Below are 19,028 nucleotides of genomic sequence, written 5' to 3' on the forward strand. Positions count from 1 at the left end.
TTATGGGAACTAGAAATACACATTTAGAATAGGCAGCATTTGAATTCTGCGATCTGAAATATACTTTTAAAATTATTCCTGTCAGATACAGTCCTTAAAATGGTAATGCATTTAAGTTAAGCATTGGTTTTTGCAGATTTTTTTCCCCAATGCTGTATGGATGCCCACAATGCCATACATAGATCTATTTTATTTCTTTGATAAGAGCCACTTTATTCCTGTGATTTCTGTATAAATTTCTCCTTTTTTTTTTTTTTTTTTAATTCTTCAAGGAAAAGATAGATGCAGCTGTTAAGGAACTTCTTCAGTTGAAGGCCCAGTATAAGTCTGTTGCAGGAGTTGATTATAAACCAGTTTCGGCTAGTGGCACTGATGACAAAGACAAGAAGAAGAAAGAGAAAGACAACAAGTCTGAAAAACAGAGTAAGCAACCAAAGCAAAATGATGGCCCCAAAAAAGAACCTTTGCAAGGACAGCGTGGCAATGAGCTGTCCTCAGATGGATCAGGAGAGGGTCAAGGCCCTAAGAAACAAACCAGGTAAAGATACAATCTTTAAGCTATTCTCTAGAAACCTTAACTGTTTGCTTCTATTCAGATTTAGAGTTGTGTAGGCTTCTCATTTCACTTGAAAGTGCGGACATGTGCAAAATAACTGTATTCGTATTTAGGATCAAAGCTTATTTAGTGTCAGCTGTACCTTGGCATCCTACTAAGGAAAATCCTGCCTAGCCTGTAGGAAGAATATAAAGCAGTGTGCACACCTAGTAACTGTGGGTATTGTTATTGTCATTGAGAACTTGGTATGCTTCTGCAAATGTGCTGCTGTATCTTGCTCAGTATAAACCCTGGAGGAAAAAACCACCCTTATGCTTATTTCGTTGTACCAAGGTTTCCAAAATACTTACTGCAAGTACCATGAGAAGTACGTAGCCCAGCCCAGAGCAAGGTACTGCTGCTGTTAATGGTGGAAGCAGTGATGATTGCTGTGCATTCCCTCACTAGCTACTACCCTGAATTTTAGAAGTCTTTGCACAGCATGTCTTATGCAGCACTATTTATTTCATCTTTCAGATACGCAAATTACATGCTAAGAGACAGAGATGTGGTTATTTTGTATAGAAATTATGCCTGAAAAATGTATTTTTCACCCTTAAAATTTCTCTGTAGAGATGTAAAAACTTTACTTTTGTCTACTGTCATTTGAGTCTGGTGAGTTTAGCCTTCTTTAGAATCATGTAGTTTTACTGGTTATCTTTATTTTGATGGTAGGGTCAGTTTTCTGTCTAGAACAGTGTGACTGATGCTCACATGAGTACTGAATTCAAGTTGCATATGTTTCCTGAAATTGTAGCCACTGGCTAGGTAAGAAATTTTTAAAACAAAGAGTAGAACAGCTTACACCCAGGTCTGGTTAATCTTAGATTCTTACTGGAGGTGCTTGAGATTCTTAATGCATCATTATGGTGAGAATTACAAGGGTTCAAGCAGTAGAAAAGGAACTGAGCTCTTTTTATGAAATCTTGTTAGCCAAGGTAAGGAAATACTAGCAATTTGTAATAGGCAATATGTACTAAACTTTCAGGAGGAAAAAAAAAAAAAGGAAAAATTAGCTTTATGAAGTAAGATTAAAATATTCTGTTCCATGGCCCATTTTTTCTCCACCCCAACCTGACCCTCCCTCCAAAAAAAAAAAAAAAAAAAAAAAAAAAAAAAAAAAAAAAAAAAGCGAGGGTAAATTTCACTGCTAAATACTGTACAGCACAAATGTGGTTCTTTTCTAATACTGTAGGCTGGGTCTAGAAGCTAAAAAAGAAGAAAATCTTGCAGACTGGTTCTCCCAGGTAAGTGCACATCAGTTTGAATTAAAATACTTGCTTTTTTCTGTTTCCTGCATTTCTATCATGGTCTTACGTAGAAGTGCCTGGATTGAAGGTCTGACTAACTTCAGGAAGCTGTAAAAAGGATGAGTGTCAACCATTCCACCCCTCCCTCCTTATATATATATATATCTCTCGATACATATATATATATGATTTTCTTAATTCACATACGAACTCCTCTTTCATTAAGAGTACAAAACTTCAGTGAAGTAAGAGTATTTCACAGGCTTGGGAGTTTGATTTCACCTCAGGATGGTGTATAACAACAGTCAGAATCTGTTGATACTGAATGAATTTGCTGGCTCATAAGGCTCAAAACAACCAGAGTAGGGATGATTAGTTTAGATTAGCCTACTTACGAAAGATTGTAAAGAGATATTAGTGGTGTACATTGCCTCTTGCTGGTATAATTTTAATTATACCCTAAGAAATAAAAATCTTTTCTGACATGAGCTAGAGACATTTGTTACAGAAGTGCAGTTTGTTGGTTCCTGTAAATTAGCTACTGTCTCTTATTTGGATTCTTGAAATTCAGTTTTAGTTAAGTGTGTTTACATTATTTAGATCTATTATTAAACTTAATGTTCCTGCATAACTTTTTCTAATTACAAGAAACAGAAGCAATATCAAAGCATATCTTTGCTAACTTTTTGGGCACAAAGTTGTAAATAGGAGACTTTGCTTGAATTGCATGCCGCACAGATGAATTACTAAATGTTCTTTGTGTATAAAATTGAAACTTTAGTATCTAAATAATCTTTTGAAAGGTGATCACAAAATCAGAGATGATTGAATACTATGATGTGAGTGGCTGTTATGTTCTTCGTCCTTGGGCTTATGCTATTTGGGAAGCTATCAAGAACTTCTTCGACGCAGAGATCAAGAAACTTGGAGTGGAAAACTGTTACTTCCCCATGTTCGTGTCCCAGGCTGCCCTGGAGAAGGAGAAGACTCACATTGCTGACTTTGCTCCCGAGGTACACTTAAAAACTTTGTTCTAATCTGAGTACAAGAGAACCCAACAACTTAGTCTGTGGTTGAGTATGATAGTAAAGGTTTTTTTCAAACTTCCTTTGTTTGATTTTTTTTTTTTTTTTTTTTTTCCCTCTCTTCCCTCACCCCCTTCCTTCAGGTTGCGTGGGTCACAAGATCTGGGAAAACAGAACTGGCTGAACCAATTGCTATACGTCCCACAAGTGAAACAGGTAGACTTCTTTTCATGCAGTTTGGCTGTAAATAACACAGTTAGAGGTATAATGTAGCTGATAGACAAGTTTCCATTTTAAAAAGCGGAAACCTGTTTTTTAGAACGTTTTCTATAACTCCTTACCAAAATTTCCTAAATTTGCTGCTGCTTATAGCAAATGTCACAGCATGTATGTTCCCTTAAATGGACTTTTCTAGGAAATGTACACTCTAGGAATTTTTCCCTTAGTATCCTGAAGAATGATTTGATTTGACTGAACAACATTTGTTGTTCTATATTGTTCATAGGAAAATTTCTTCATCTCATAATTCACTTTAGTTTTGCGTGTACTTTGACCATGGCTGTGAAACTAGCTTTTACTAAAATTTCCTCAGAGTAATTTAAATAAAAAATTTAAGACCTAAGGCTGGATGAGTTTTTAATTGAACCAGGTATGTTATAGCATCCTGAAATCTCTAGGTCAGTGAATTTCTATTTTGAACCTAGATGTATTTACATGCTCAAAGTCAGTGACTCAAACGTAGTGTCATTGGATGTTAAGCTTTGGATTGTACTTTGGCTAGCAAGCAAGCAGTTTTGCAGAGAAACAGGATGACATGAAAGTATTCTTTTCAGTGAAAATAGTATGTGTTAAGATAAAAAATGCTTTGTAAAGAGAATTAAACATAAAAGCATAGTTTTTACAGCAGAGAATTACATACAGCTTGTATGTAGCAGAAAGAAAGGTTTGGCATAAACTGGCTGTATTGTGCAGAGACCCAAAGCTGCTTTCTTTTTCCAGTCATGTATCCTGTCTATGCAAAGTGGGTGCAGTCACACAGGGATCTTCCTATCAAGCTTAATCAGTGGTGCAATGTTGTGGTATGTCTGTACATGATTTCTGAATAACTGTTGTATCTTAAGTGCAGTGTAGGACAATTATTGTATGTGGACGTGGCATGACGATACTGATCACAGCACGTATTTCATGGCAAAAGTGTGAATGTGGTTTGTGTGATTTGTTTTTCTCACTTTCTAGTAAAACGTGCTTTATCAATGTACATTTATATTGTTTAAGTAGAAATCTGTGAATAGTTGACTTTTTGTCTTTGCTGAGAATTTTCTAATACTTATTTATAAACATTATATTTAACAATAATTTGGCACTTCAGCATTAATCATGGTGTTCAATTATTTTATTCCTCCCCTCCAGCGTTGGGAGTTCAAACATCCCCAGCCTTTTCTTCGCACTCGTGAGTTCCTTTGGCAAGAGGGTCACACAGCATTTGCAACATATGAAGAAGCAGCAGAGGAGGTAAAAAGCAAATGTGCTGGTGCTTTTACTTTCACAAAATTACTTTACTCCATAGCAACACAAATCTTTTTACTAGGACCTCATGGAAATCTGTCTCCTTTTCTTTGGGAGTCCTTATGAAAAATGTCAAGTGTACTAGAGCTCACTGTTTTCTTAGATGTAGCCTGTGTCTGAGGCTTTAGTCTCTTCAAACAATATGGGGAGTCTGAAGAGTGCGATATATAAAGAATGCTTTTCCTAAAAATTATTTTCGTTAAAAATCTATATAATGTGTTCACATGTTAACTGCTAGAAATTTTAACACTTCCTTTGCCTGAAATACGGATGTTCCGTTGACTGTCATGGCATATCAAACTTTTAGCTGGAAACCAGAAGTTAATGTAACCATTGGGCTGGCATTTCTGCAGTGACTGTTCTTGTTTTCTGTTGTGGTTTATAGTTGTTGCTATTTGACACAGAACATAACAGCCAAAGTTTAAAGCGATTGAAAAAAATCTTATTTTTCAATCACAATCTTGAGAAAGCGTTAAATTTTTAAGTTTGTAGACTGGTACATAAAAGTATTTCATGATTTAGCAAATGCAAAATACTGAGTAATTCTTAAAGACAATATGTTCATCATAGGTAATGCAGATACTTGATCTGTATGCTCAAGTGTATGAAGATCTCCTAGCAATACCTGTTGTGAAAGGAAGGAAGACAGAGAAGGAGAAATTCGCAGGGGGTGATTATACTACTACTGTAGAGGCATTTATATCTGCCAGTGGAAGAGCAATCCAGGTGATTATCTATTAGAAGCTTTTTTTTTTTTTTCAGTAAGTACAGTAAGATGAAAGTCTTGAACTGATGCTTCATAGACTTAACTTTCCGTTGAGTAGAATTTTCTGTGTGCATCTGTTTCAGGGAGCAACATCACATCATCTAGGGCAGAATTTCTCAAAGATGTTTGAAATTGTATTTGAAGATCCCAAGAAACCAGGAGAAAAACAGTTTGCTTATCAGAATTCCTGGGGCATTACAACTCGAACTATTGGTGTAATGACAATGATTCATGGAGATAACATGGGATTGGTGCTCCCACCTCGAGTAGCCTGTGTTCAGGTGTGTAAAAATTCCTTAAACTACAATTTTGTTTCCTTTCCTGTTGTGGAATTCATGAGCATTTCATGTTGGACACCTGGAAGACTTAACATAGTATAGGAGCTGTTGAATTGCAGAGCTTGCTGTATGTAGTCAATACAAATTATTAGGGTATTGTGGTGGACAAGCTCCCTTTAATAGTCCATCCATTTCAAGTAATTTTATCTGTACCATTTGGATGAAAAGGGAAATGTATCCTTCACTTCTGAGAAATTGAAAGAAATTACTGTGATATAGGGCCACAACATTGTTTTAAAGTTTTTTATAACTATGAGATAACTTTTTTATAACATAAAGTACATGTCATGTTATATTGCAGGTTGTAATTATTCCCTGTGGTATCACAAATTCCCTTTCTGAAGAGGACAAAGAGGCTTTATTGAAGAAATGCAATGAATATCGTAATAGGCTGCTTGGTGTTAATATCCGTGTACGGGCTGATTTAAGAGACAACTATTCACCTGGTTGGAAGTTCAACCACTGGGAACTTAAGGTACTTCTGTTTTCAGGAGGCGTTTTGAAGCTTGTAGGTGGGGGGTATATATGAGGCGTGTTAAGCATGCCTTGTATTCTGAAGACAAATACTTCTCTAAGTGAAGAGTTTCTGCCTGATAATCAGTGGTCACTTTCATTAATAAATGAAGAAAAGATGTTTTGAGACTTGTTCTCTTCGCTAGGATTTACATGTCATTAGTGATTTTTGAACTTGCAAGTCTCCACTTCGTATAACTAGAAAATGAAATTAATAGAGCAAATTACGTGCATGTTTAAAAATGTCTGCTAATACTCAAGTGTCTCCAGGGTCACAACAGTGCTGCACACAGTGGAACAGCAAAGATAAACCTGTATGACATCAAACCAAAACCACCCACCAAAATGCATTCACACCCACTGTCTTCATTTCCAATGAAAAAATGTGTACAGCTTGGGACATGTGTTAGCAGGATGTAGAGAAAATAAGTTAAACTCAGTGGACTCCTAACTTATTAGTTAAATGGAAACTCTTTTGTTTGATGTTATATGGGAGATGAGAAATTACATAGTTTTTACCACCGAAGTTTATGAATCATAAAAGCTTTACATAAAGCAGCTGTCTGTTTGTAGTCTAATATTCTATGTTGATATCAGGGCTATATTTAACAGAACTTTTGCTATCTGCTGTTCATGCCATTGGAAGTGTTCTGTAAAAACAGAATTAAAAGGTATTATTGGATGAACTAAAACATTAAAATGACTATAGAAGTCTTAATCATTCTTTAAAATTCAAAAAAAATCTTCAAAATCTTCAAAAAACTGGATTTGCACTATTGGGGATACGCATCTTAGTGTAATTTTAGTTGTGGTTTAACTGTCTTAGTATTAATTGCATGTTGGCACAGATGCAGCATCCAAGCTAGTGAAGCAAGGTTGGAGCAAGGTATAATGCACAAGTGAAGAGAGTGTGGATGGAAAAGATAGAAATGCATAAAAGCAGTGGACTATATTCTGATACTTCTCCAAAGAAACTTAAATGTGTAGAGTGATTCCATATTAAGATGGGGCTTTAGAACAAAAAAAGAAAGAGAGGTGGGGAGAGAGAGAGAAAAAAAACCCAACCAACCCAAAGACTTCTGAGAATGACTTACTCATTGTACCTTCTATAACTCCTAATGTTTTTTAATGAAGGGTGTTCCAGTCAGGGTTGAAGTGGGACCACGAGACATGAAGAGCCAACAGTTTGTAGCTGTTAGAAGAGACACAGGACAGAAGCTGACCTTTTCTGAACATGAAGCAGAAGATAGACTGAAGCAGGTTTTGGAGGAGATCCATGCTAACCTTTACAACAGGTAAATTGAGAAGTACAGTAAACAGCTGTGCTAATCGCAGATGCACTTCACCTGTCAGAAGAATTTCTCCCATTGTTGCTTCATTTGTGGAGAAAGACGAGTTAGGCCCATCTTTGTGACATTTCATTTTTGTGCCTCTGAAACTTGTTCATGTATAGTGATAGAAGTTTCCTGTTGTGCTACATAAAAAGAATATTAAAGGTTTGAAATTATTTTTTAAAATACTTATTTTAATTCATGTGAAGTGTTAATAAACAAATGCACCATAAATAGTTAATGGGATAATAGTGCACAGGATTCGTTCCTGAAAGATGCTTTTGGTAGGGGATTTGGAAAGACACAAAGCTGTCCAAGAAACTTCAGTAGTTGAAGTTCTGTGTTCAGAGGTATATTTTAGACCCTATGTCCTGTTGACTTTCATAGGATTGCTTTCTTATAAGCAATCAAATGCATTTGGAACTGTTATTAGCACTTATTGCATGTGCCAAAATCCCTTGTGTGTCTGTCATTGCAAATTGTTGTTTGTAAGTACACTAAGAACAGGCTGCTGATCCAGCACCAACAGCAGATTGAGTTTTTCTGCTTTCTTCTGTGGTGATAGAAGTTGCTTACAAGCAGAATATTTTTACCTGGTGTCGTAGTTTTTAACCTAGTTAAAAAGCATTTTGCTATTTAGTTTTAGAACATGATTAAAAAAGAAAAATCTGCATCTATAGTACTTACTGTTTCTATCTATAGCTGGTTGGCGTTGAACTGACATGCACAACAGTGTGAATTAACACAGTGAAATGTTCAGCAGCCCGGAGAACACCCCATTGGCAATTAATCAAGATTTTGTCTTTGAAGGTGGAAATGATAAAAAGACATAACCTGATTCAAATGAATATGTATCTTCTCTTGTAACTTTTTGTTTTGACTGACTCTGCAAACTTAGTTCATTTGGCCAGTAAGGTTATGTGCATAAATCTGCCCTGACTGAATTTTTGGTTGTTTTGTTTTCTTAGAGCTTCTGAGGACCTAAAAAGTCATATGGTGGTGGCCAATACTATGGAGGACTTTCAAAAAGAGCTTGATTCAGGAAAGGTAAGGAACTTTACTTCATTCTATCCCAGGAAGTGCCTTCGCATATTTTCTGTCCCTTATAGATAATCAGGGGCTAGAAATTTCAAAGCTTTTATATGAATACTGTTGTGGTTTTTATGGAACTTCCCCTTACAAGCAGATGAAGCCTCTCCTATAGAGTTGCACACAAAAATAATCAGCTTTCCCAAAATTTATGATACACATAGCTTTCTTCTTTTGCTAAAATACTGTATTTACTAAATAAAACAGTGTTTCGGGTTGCCACCACTCAAAGTGTAGTCCTATGCCAGCAGTGACAGGGTGTCTTGCAGTGACTTACAATGCTACAGTTTGGCAATTTGTATTTAGAGTGTTACATTTTTATCAGAAGGCGCTTTTCAGAGAGATTAATGTAAATACTCAGATTAAGATAAACTTACTGTCATTATCATAATGGTAACAGTGAAAAACACTTGTCAAATCTCATAATAGGGTTCAAGTAGGAGTTTAAAGTACATGCTATTTACGTCATAGAGTTTTACTTTTATGACCCAAGTAGAAGCCATTGGGTTCATTAATAATTACTGCAAGTCTGAAACCTTGGATTGATAGTAAGAATAGCTCATAATGTGGATGATTGAGCTCTACTGATCTAGAGATCTGTGAAAAATGTAAAGTTCTGACAAAGTATTTGTACTCTAGGTGAGAGATTAAAGTCTTCAGTAGAGAACTGAGCTGCGGCTTCTTTTTCAGAGGTCCACTGCAGAAGTTCTTAACCTTGAAATTCTGTCACAAACCTCAGCTTGTGAAATTGTACATGTATTAAGATTAATGTGTTCAAGTAGTAGGTTCTCTGGGATCAATCATTAAGGCTATGTTTTATAAAAAGAGATCAGCGTTTTTTGTGTATCAATTAGATCTACTCTGAAAACGTCAAAATTTCTGATGGAAAATGCACAAATACCAAGAATTCATAGTACTTTTGTGAACTTGCACTTCTGTTGCACTTAAATTCAATTTATAAGAAGATTTACAGAAATAATTATGAAGCGAGGAGGGACTGATTTAGCATGCTTATGAAGCTGAGGATGTAGAATTTTCAGGCATTCTGTGCGCAGGTGCTCTAATAGTAGTACTACCTTTTTTTCCTCTGCATAACTAAATACAGGTGTGAAATATTCTGCTTCCAAAGAGCTTTGGGCTCTTTCTGCTGACCGCACCATTTCCTTGGTGCGAGTGTGTCTACAGCATCTGGTAGTCGATTTTAAAACCCAAAAATCTTTACTCTTGGCTTAACAAATAACTGTGCTCTGCGTAGACGTTCAGCTGGTACTACTGCTCTCATGTGTTGTGATTTCAAGACGGCCCGTCATGTACCTTTCACTTCTGAATTAAACAAGCACACTGAAACTATTTTTGACTGTCTTCAAGACAAAGAAACAGTTAAGGAAGAAATAAGCTCTTAAAAAAATCTTAAAAATTACAGTAAACTTGTACGTAAAAAATAAACTGAAATGAAGAATCAAGCTCATTCCAAGGGCAGCAGGAATGGAATGTGAAGCTAATTCTGTATTTGTGCATGCACATAAATTGTTGTTCTTTAATTTTGATGAAATACTGCAGAAACCCCTTTCTTCTCCTGCCATAGAGGTTCCAGATGATACCCTCTGCCTGTGGAGAGGGTAAAATGCCTGGTCTTCAATGTCCAACATTCACCATTGTGTACAGCTAGATTTTGGTACTTATATAACATAGTTTATTATAATCAGCATCTCTGAATTGAAAAAAAATTACATACATCATTTTATGACTGTTTCACTCTCTACTTACATATGTCGTGTGGACAAAATTTAATAGCATATGTATTCTGTAATTTCTTGAAATTACGGTGTTAGCACTGACTGCTATTTAAGAAGAAAATTTGTAAGCTTAATTCCTGTTGCTGCTCTCCCCTTACTATAATTGCAATGTAGACTGTTAGCTCTTTAAAAATGCTGACTGCTTCTGTGTTCTTTTAAGTTGCTTGCAAAGCTTAGTTGAAACTTTAAGAATAATTGCATAGATATTTTTTAAAAAATCATCTACCTACAGTTTAATGCAAGAAAAGTGTAGTAGGCTGGTAATAGTTCCTTTTTTCAGTTGCAAGAAAGTGAAGCTATAAAATGAAGTCTAGTGAAGGTGTCTTCCAGTTCAAGGCAAATTGAGAATTTTGCACTAAGAACGCAATTTTGGTGAAAGCAAGCCACAGATGAGCAAACCTTATTCACAGTTTGGATAGAATTAAAATGCCTGAAGGCTTAATTTAGTAGCTGTTGTTGCCCTTAGCTGTTAGCATTACATAAGTGTTCATATGTGTGTAAGGGGTGTTTTTTTAACAGTAATCCTACTTTTTAGTAGTAAACAGAATTTTCACTGTGAAAGCCCTATAAAATGAAAAAAATCAGTGAAATAGACTATGAGACTTGGGAAAAGAGATTTGCTACAACAATTAAGAGTAGTACTGAGAAGAGTGTATGGGATTATTATTTCATCTTTCTCAGTTTTCTTCAGTTAAGCTAACGAAAGGAAAGAGCAGGAAAATAGTCACCACTTCACCCTGCCCCCAAGAAAAATGTGGTGTTGATGATTGTTTTCTTAAAATATGTATGTTCTCGTCTTACTCAGAAAATATGAAAATTCATAGTAATGGAATTAAAAATGAAACTTCATCATGAAAGCACTGTCTTGCAGTATGTAAGCAAGCATTTGTTCTGCAGTCTGAAAGTATTAAACTTTTCCAGGAGAAAACAGTGATTATAGTTTGCACAGAAGGAAGATATATTGGGTTAAAAAAAAATAAATTATAAAACCAGTACCCCGACTTGATTTAAATGCTGCTGTGGGTTGGTGTAGGTTTTTCCATGCTGCACTGTGGAGGGATGACTATGCTTATCTATTTCTCTGACAAGAAAGAACTACTAAAATTTAATTGTGGCAATTGGAACTTTTACGGTTTTGACTGTATGTGAGATGTTAGGGTTTAGTAATCTTCCATAGGCAAGGATGACTTTTTTTTTTTTTCCAGACGTATAACTGTTGTTCTCTTCTTCCCCTTCCCCCCGTCCCCCATCCTTCAGATTGTACAAATCCCTTTCTGTGGGGAAATTGAGTGCGAGGACTGGATCAAGAAGACCACTGCCAGGTAAAATATAACTGAACTGGAGAGTATCACCAAAGTCAAAATCAAAATGTTTTGAATATAAAACGGGGATGTAAGATGCCTCTGGGTAAACACTGATGTACAGTCCTCACCCTTGACTCTTGCTGTCCTGCATAATTCAGTGTATTTACTCTCTTACTTGGGAAACTTTCAGACTGCTTAGTGTGCTTTTGAGGTTTATGTGTAATACGCTTTATTGCATCTTTATTTTTAAATGAAAGTATCTATTTATGAGTATGCTTTTATTTCAGGGATCAAGATCTTGAGCCTGGCGCCCCCTCCATGGGAGCAAAAAGCCTCTGCATACCTTTTCAGCCTCTCCATGAACTACAGTGTGGGGCAAGATGTGTCTGCGGCAAAAACCCTGCCAAGTTTTACACCCTATTTGGTCGTAGTTACTAAATTACTAGTGAAAGCACCTTCTCCTTTATCTGTGAATTGAACTTTTTTTAATAAGACTGAAATAACCCCCAAACTTAATCAGTTTTGCGACTTTTTAAATGATTTAAAAAACAAAGCCATAAACCATAAACCTGCCCCAGTTGTCAGTCTTAGGCTAGCAGTAATTCACAGACTTTTCTGTAAACATCTCTAATAATAAACATGTATTGTGAGCTGTAATGTGCTTTGGTGTTTTTTTCTGTGTGGCTCAATGGGGAGCATAGGTATCCTTTGCTCGTCTTTTCTCCGTTGTGATGCATGTGTACATTGAGAAAATGCCTGAAAGACTGGAGAGAATGCCATGAACACTGTACAGTACAGTTTAGTGTGCCCACATCAACTTTATAGATAAAACATCTGCTTTTAATTTTGCCTTCAAATTTTTCAGTTTTCGGTACAGACTTGCTGCTGACTTGTAGGCGTGGTAAACGCTACCCTTTTTGAAAACTCCCCCTGGAGTCAGGCGTTTTGAGGAATATTTTCACCCACTTGTAAACAAATTTGAAAGCTCTCTTGCTTTAAATGCCACATTGTTTGCAAGATGCGCGTGAATGGCATTCCTTGCAGGTATTTAGCAAAGCCCTGTTTCTCTTACCTTATAAACTGGCATTTATACTTGTCTGTCAGTGATACTGCAATGAGCAATGCAAAGGCAATCCAAAGACAGGTATTTTCAGTGCTAAAGGTTTTAGGCTGTGGTTATATATGTGGTTATAGGCATGTTTCATAAAACCCTTTCGCTTCTCCTGCACTTAATATGTGTTGCTTCAGCAGAGAATGCTGGATGCTGCAGTTAGGAAATCATTTTAAAAATAAAATTACTTCCACTTTCCAATAAAATTACTCACGCTCTGATTGAATTAAAAAAATAATAATTAGATAGCCCTGCCTGGCACAAAATAACTTTTGGATGACACATGCTTAATTTGTTACATTTTTCTCCTGTCTGTTTGAAGGCTGTCTACTTAAATCCCTTTCCCTGAAAACAGTTACGTGAAAACTGGGCAATTAAAAAGCTGGACCAGTAAGAACCTCCCCAGACTCTTCCTGGGACAATACTCCATGGCTGCCTGTTTCCAAAACCCTATTTTTATGTAGCATCAATAGTCTAAAAGTCTTTTAAGTATACAGGCAACTTACAATGCTATTCCCAGATCTTCACACTTCTCTGCTTTTCAAAAGCATGCAGAATGTTTGCTTTTGCCCAGATTCCTGTGGTCAGCCTTCCTAATCAAAATTCTCATTATTAAATCTGAATCAGTGGCATGTCCATTTTAGGATCATGCACCTTGGGGTAATACCCTGATTCTTCACAGAAAAGTGTGAAAATTATTAAACACTTCAGCTTGCTGGGAGTGCTTGAGCACTTGGAAATTCTCTGTAATATTCCTTTCCTGATGGTTAGTCCTGAAGGGTTTGCTTCAGTTGCATCTTAAAATCGTCTGCCTTGCATTCACCTGTATAGGTATTTTGTATAGTAGGTATTTATTAGGTATAAAGACGGTCGCGGAGGTAGTAATGAGCAAAGGATTTGGGGAATGATATGTCAGTGCATGCAGTCATCTTTTGTTTTCAGTTGACAATACCAGAAGAGTTGCCCTAAGGTCTTTCTACCCTGGTATGCTGTCTCTAACGCTGACTGGAATTACACTTTGAGAAAGAGAGTAAGTAGTAATATTGGAGTGATGTTTTTCCAGCCTCCAATGCTGGGTAGCTAAGACAAGTCTTGAGAGGAATTGCCTGCTGCAGCGTTCTCATGCTGGGGGCGAGGGGAGGCAGCAACCAGCAGTTTCAGTGTCCTCAGGCATAAGACAGGAGCATGCCGAGATTTTTTTGATGGAGCAAAACATTATTAAGAATAGATGAGCACTTTCAACTCCCATCAAAACGCTCTACAACACCGGTGTTTTAAAAATGAGATGTGGAAGCAGTTAATAACGTGGAGCAAAGGGAAGGCAAGACAAAGTCAGTCGCCAGCACTGCTGCAACTTTATCAGTTTGAACAAACAGCAACCTCTCAACCAGTTGACTGGACCAAATTCATGAGCAAACATGTTGACAACACTGTTCTTAGAAATGAGTTGCTCTCAACTTACAAAAGGGTTTGTTTGAAGCCAGGGATTTCACAGGTCAGCCCTTCCCCCCCCCCCGCCCCTCTCTCTCCCCGCCACCCCCCCCCCCCCTTTCCCCCAGCATGTTTCTTCCTGATCATAGGTGGGCTTGAAGTGTCTGGAATGTGGACGAGTCGGCAGCAGATCTCTCTGAGGTGATCTTCTGCAGGGAGGCTGACGGCTGCCTGGGAGAGGCACTTCCATCTGAGGTGTCCTTTCACCAGAAGTGCCATCCGAGCTATCAGCAAAGCCTTATAGAAACATCCATCCTCTTAACTGTACTGGGGTGAAGGCTTTCAGACTCTCAGTAGATTGTGTCTGTTAGAAAATAAGTATATGAATCAGAATAATGCACTACAGTTGATAAATGATAGGACTTTGTGTTTATGAGAACTGTAAATCTCTCGGTGTTCCTCGGTTCTTATATATGGATAAAACTGGGTTAAACAGCATAGTAAGGTGGGAGGTAGGGGATCTCCCTTAACATGGTGCTTCTCCTCATTGACAAAATAGAGCACACTTGGGCGTTTTAGCCGTGCTGCAAAGGGAGTGCTTCATTTAGCTTGAGCTCTTGTTTTGGCAGTCAAAACCTTGCGTAAGGCAGGACATTTGAGAGCTCTGAAGTTTGGGCTCGGTCTGTTCCCATTGAAAGATGAATAACTCTTGAAAAAAATTTTCTCATTTTGGATGCTGTGTTGTTCAGGTAACAAAGTAAGCAGTTGAAAAGGAAGGAAACACCATAGAAAAATAGCTGGAATAGAAGTAGTAACACAGGTGGGAGACGATGGAGAAGAGCAAGTACCAGTTTGAATGTTGTAATTAGTTCTACTAATTCACCCTACCAGGGTTAGTGGTGGTCTTGAAATAGCGGCGGGGGGAACCCTCCGGAGTTGCAGCTGCAGTGTGTAGGTAGACAAATAAGTAAATTGCATCTGTTGGCAAGCAAGGCTTCCAACGAACTGGACTTTAAACGTAAATATTTTGGCTATTGAAATCCTGTGAGCAAAAAAATAAGAATTGGGGGTGGGTGTTTGAGTTTTTAAGTTAATTCACTTTGGGAAGCCTAAGGCCAGCAGGGACGGTTGGTCAGCTCAGGTTATCAATGTTACTATCTTATCTCTCGGTGGCTGTACTGCATGTAATTTCCTTCCATTTTTTCTTGTAACTAACCGTGTATATATGTGCGCAGGTGGGCATTTCAAACAAAAACTGGATCGTAAACTTTTCAAGGAAGGCACCTGGTCTTATCATCCATATTGCCTAGTGTGCTACGAGCAGCTAGATTTCCTTGGCAGCGGTTTGTGAGTGTGCCTAAATTAGGTGTACACCGAGGAGGAGCTTAACAGATGCTACAGTAAGTGACCAAAAAAAAGTTCACTGCTTCAGATTCTTACTCTGTTCCGGAAATGACACCAGGTACAAGCCAGGACCTCTGAAGCTCTTATTGCCCCCTTAGCTTCTGGTTGTGCTTTCCCCAAATCTGGCTCTTTCTTGCAAGTGTATGAGGATTACTTTGGGATTATGAGATAGACAGGGCTTTCTAAATGGGAAATAAATAATGTGCTTGGGGTTTGTTGTGAAGACTCAGCCTCCATGTCTACTGCCTGCATGTTTAGAAAGTGGCCTCCAACTCTGCTCCATTTCCACGGGCAACGTTAAAAAGCGCCACAAGTACAAGCAGTGGAGAACTCCAGGTTGCTAAAATGGAAGATCAGTTGTCTTTGAAACTTGCTCGGTGGACAACGAGTTCAATGACACTTACAGGCAGTTCACGTTTACCATGTTCTTAAAAATAATGACCACCCATCGTGTCTTCATCTGCAGGCAGGTCGTAGTATTTTCTCAGTACTAAAGTTACTGGTAACAGAAATGGTTGAAATAGACCTTAGAGGGGAGTTTTATGCAAAAGAAAAGCCTCAAACTGCTTAAAAATTCGAGCTGCCTTCTTTGGCTCTCCTGCCTGGGCCTAATTCATTTTTTTAGGACAGTGACATTAGGCAGGGTAGCAAGTGCTGGTGCTCCCAGCAGTGTCCCTTGGTTTATTTTTGGGTTTGTAGTAATAAAAAAAAAAAAAAAAAGCTTTCTGAGGGTGGAACCCTTACAGGACTGGAGCCTTCAGGCTGCCTTCATATGACAAATCTAGCTAAGCTGCCCTTTAAACTGATTTATTGCTTTACTGCTTCCTATAAAAGTGGCTCCTGCATGTGAGCAGCCCTGACAGGTGAAGGGCAGAATCGCAGGCAGTGAGTTGTTCCTTGCACGCTGCGTCTCGCAGAACCTCGGAGCAAGGGGAAGAGAGCAGCCGCAATGGGCCGCTACTCGGGCAGGAGCAGCAGGCTCATCCTCATGTGCGTGGTGAGCCTCATGCTTTTTGCCGTTGAGATCTCGGTAGCCTATGTTGGCAATTCTCTTTCCTTAGCGTCAGATGCCTTTGCTGTTCTCTCTCACTTGATCTCCATGATCATCGGTTTGTTCACCGTTCGGTTCAGTCGCATCAGGTGGCACAAGGCTAACACTTTCGGCTTCAGCCGGGCAGATGTGCTAGGAGCTTTTGGCAACTCTGTTTTTGCCACCGCTCTGATGTTTAGCATCTTTGTTGAGGCAATCAAGAGGTTTATCAATCCTCAGAAGACTGAGAAAGCACTGCTCGTCCTCATTGTCGGGATTGCAGGTCTGCTCTTCAATGTGTTCAACTACGTTATCTTCATGGACTGCTGTTACTGTCACGCACCCCAAGGAGACACCGAAACAGGTAAATAACCTATTGCAGTTGCTCAACGTTCCCAGCCCTCTGCGCTTCTGCTTAATGACTTTTCTAGAGACTATTTACTGCTCCTCCGAGATGGGTGAGTATAATGTCGTTTTCTTCAGTCCTTTGTTAGCAAGGACAATGGATTTTATGCCTGCACCCATACATGTTTCCAGCTATCACCACATGTGTTTCTCAGTACGTAATGTGTAAGTAGCGTAAGTGTTGACTTTCTAAAGCCTGCGGTGATCCACAAGGGACATTTTCTCCCTAATCCACTGGCTGGCCAAACACAGGACAAAGTGTACTACCACCCTAAGGAGATACTTATCAGGAAATACCTAATCCTGAAATACCAATCATCCACAATCTCCTCTCTCAGTGCTTTAGTAATTCTGCTGTATTTTTTGTCTAGAATGTAGTTTTATTTGGAGAAGTGTTCCCAGTTTGCATGAGACAAAAGAATAGGTGAGGGCAAAAGGAGAGTCTCGGTCTTCCCTTAATTTGGGGGTAAAAACTGTTTTGGGACTGTCTAGATGCTGACTGAAGAACCTGAGCTGAAGTTTTCTTTGCTGAGGTTTGTTAACCTGTGCTTGGGAGAGCAGGCGGGGGAGAAACTCTGCTACATAAATCTTTTGCAGGAGGTTCTGCTGAGTGCACAGAGGTTTAGCCTTTCAGCCTGTTTTTTCTTAGCATAGGGTTTTGAAAAGTCTACATTTGGGAGGAGGGATGGGGGCTGGTTTTTTATCCCTGCGGAAACTGTCTCACTTTATTTGACATAAGACACACATGTGAGTTCTCTTTCTTTCTCTCTGTACGTCTGTATATATATACATATCCAAATATATTTCTTAAAAATAGAAATATTTCAGTTGGGATAGGAACCAGACATTTGCAAAGTGTTAACTGGACATCCTGGGGGGAAAGCTGAGAGAACCCGTCTAATAAAGCAGCTGCTTTTATGTACTGCTCTAGGTGAGGTAAAGTAAGTCTTATATTCGACTTTCAGGGCTTTGGAGCTAGAAATTACAAGTTTTGTTAGTTTACATTTCAACGTTTAATGTGTTTTCTGTAGGACTTAAAGCGGAAAAGATTTCTGTTCATTATTAAAGGTACCTCCAGATGGTATCGAAACTTTAACTTTACTGGTGTATAACACTAAAACCAGATGCGCAACTTACTTTGCTGCCTGAGTTTAGATGCCTAACTGTTCAAAATCTGAGCTGCTGTTAGGCTAAAGTTGTGGTGGTACATGATTATCACAGGGGGTGACTGGAGTTTTTGTGAGGAGCCGTCAGTAATTCCTGACAAAGTCTCTGGTTTTGGTGGCTTCTTGGAAGACAGCTTTGAAATTATGCCTGTGGGCGAAGTCAGGGAGGAAGGAGACATCAGCACTTAAAACCAAAGGCAGAGAGTGTCAGGCAATTAGGGAATTAACTGATGTTAATGGCAACTGTGTAGGTAAGTGCCATTCTCACTGGATTTCCAGGATCCTGCTCTTAACAGCTCTCTGGGATGACACAGCCATCCCTCTCCTTCCGACAGTCTCTCATGTCCAAATACCTGGCAACTCCACTTTGCTTTCAACTGAATTTCCATAAGCCAGGGATGAATTTTGTACCATCCCATGAACACAGTGTGTAGATTTGTTGGTGGGTTTGCCTCTCTGTTTCTGATACGGTGAATCTCCTCTGCTTGCCGTAGCACCTACAGACAAGACAATGCTATTTTATACTGTAGAGGGGATGCTCCTCTCTTCTGGGCTTGATTTTATAATCCCCACTTAGGTAAAATTTCACATCTATTTCCTCTAATTCTCTGTTCAACCAGGGTGGGATTTCTATTAAATTTGTTTTAAAAGAAATGCTATTCCCCAAATAACTGTTCTCCGAAAAGTATACTTATCTGCTTTATATATATTTTATGTATATAATAAAACATGGAAAAAGAGGGACTCCATATCTCGTTCTCTTGTTATCCTGTATACGAGGAAAACATACTCTTTCCTGGAGGGAGAAGTGAAGGCAATATTTGAGTGTGCCAGTGCCACTAGCAGAAATTCGAGTGGATGGGCATGGTCTCTGAATCCTGCTGGTGCAGTCAGCTGTCCGCAGGCAA

At 38.5% G+C, this 19,028-nt stretch overlaps 1 protein-coding gene across 7 annotated transcripts in view; it reads left to right on the top strand.

The window, feature by feature from the left end:
- Positions 1–12,230, top strand: part of EPRS1 (glutamyl-prolyl-tRNA synthetase 1) — a 39,286-nt gene extending 27,056 nt beyond the window's left edge. For all 7 annotated transcript variants that reach the window (XM_056357203.1, XM_056357206.1, XM_056357204.1 and 4 more), the window contains 13 exons: positions 273–538; positions 1,791–1,842; positions 2,649–2,858; positions 3,014–3,086; positions 3,870–3,949; positions 4,281–4,382; positions 5,007–5,162; positions 5,286–5,483; positions 5,842–6,015; positions 7,188–7,348; positions 8,353–8,431; positions 11,527–11,591; positions 11,861–12,230. In XM_056357203.1, the coding sequence (XP_056213178.1) occupies positions 273–538; positions 1,791–1,842; positions 2,649–2,858; positions 3,014–3,086; positions 3,870–3,949; positions 4,281–4,382; positions 5,007–5,162; positions 5,286–5,483; positions 5,842–6,015; positions 7,188–7,348; positions 8,353–8,431; positions 11,527–11,591; positions 11,861–12,011 (1,767 nt within the window). In that variant the 3' untranslated portion in view covers positions 12,012–12,230. The remainder of the gene's footprint in view (positions 1–272; positions 539–1,790; positions 1,843–2,648; positions 2,859–3,013; positions 3,087–3,869; positions 3,950–4,280; positions 4,383–5,006; positions 5,163–5,285; positions 5,484–5,841; positions 6,016–7,187; positions 7,349–8,352; positions 8,432–11,526; positions 11,592–11,860) is intronic.
- Positions 12,231–19,028: the final 6,798 nt, after the last annotated feature.

This window comes from Falco biarmicus, chromosome 12 (assembly GCF_023638135.1).
Source record: "Falco biarmicus isolate bFalBia1 chromosome 12, bFalBia1.pri, whole genome shotgun sequence".
NCBI lineage: Eukaryota > Metazoa > Chordata > Aves > Falconiformes > Falconidae > Falco > Falco biarmicus.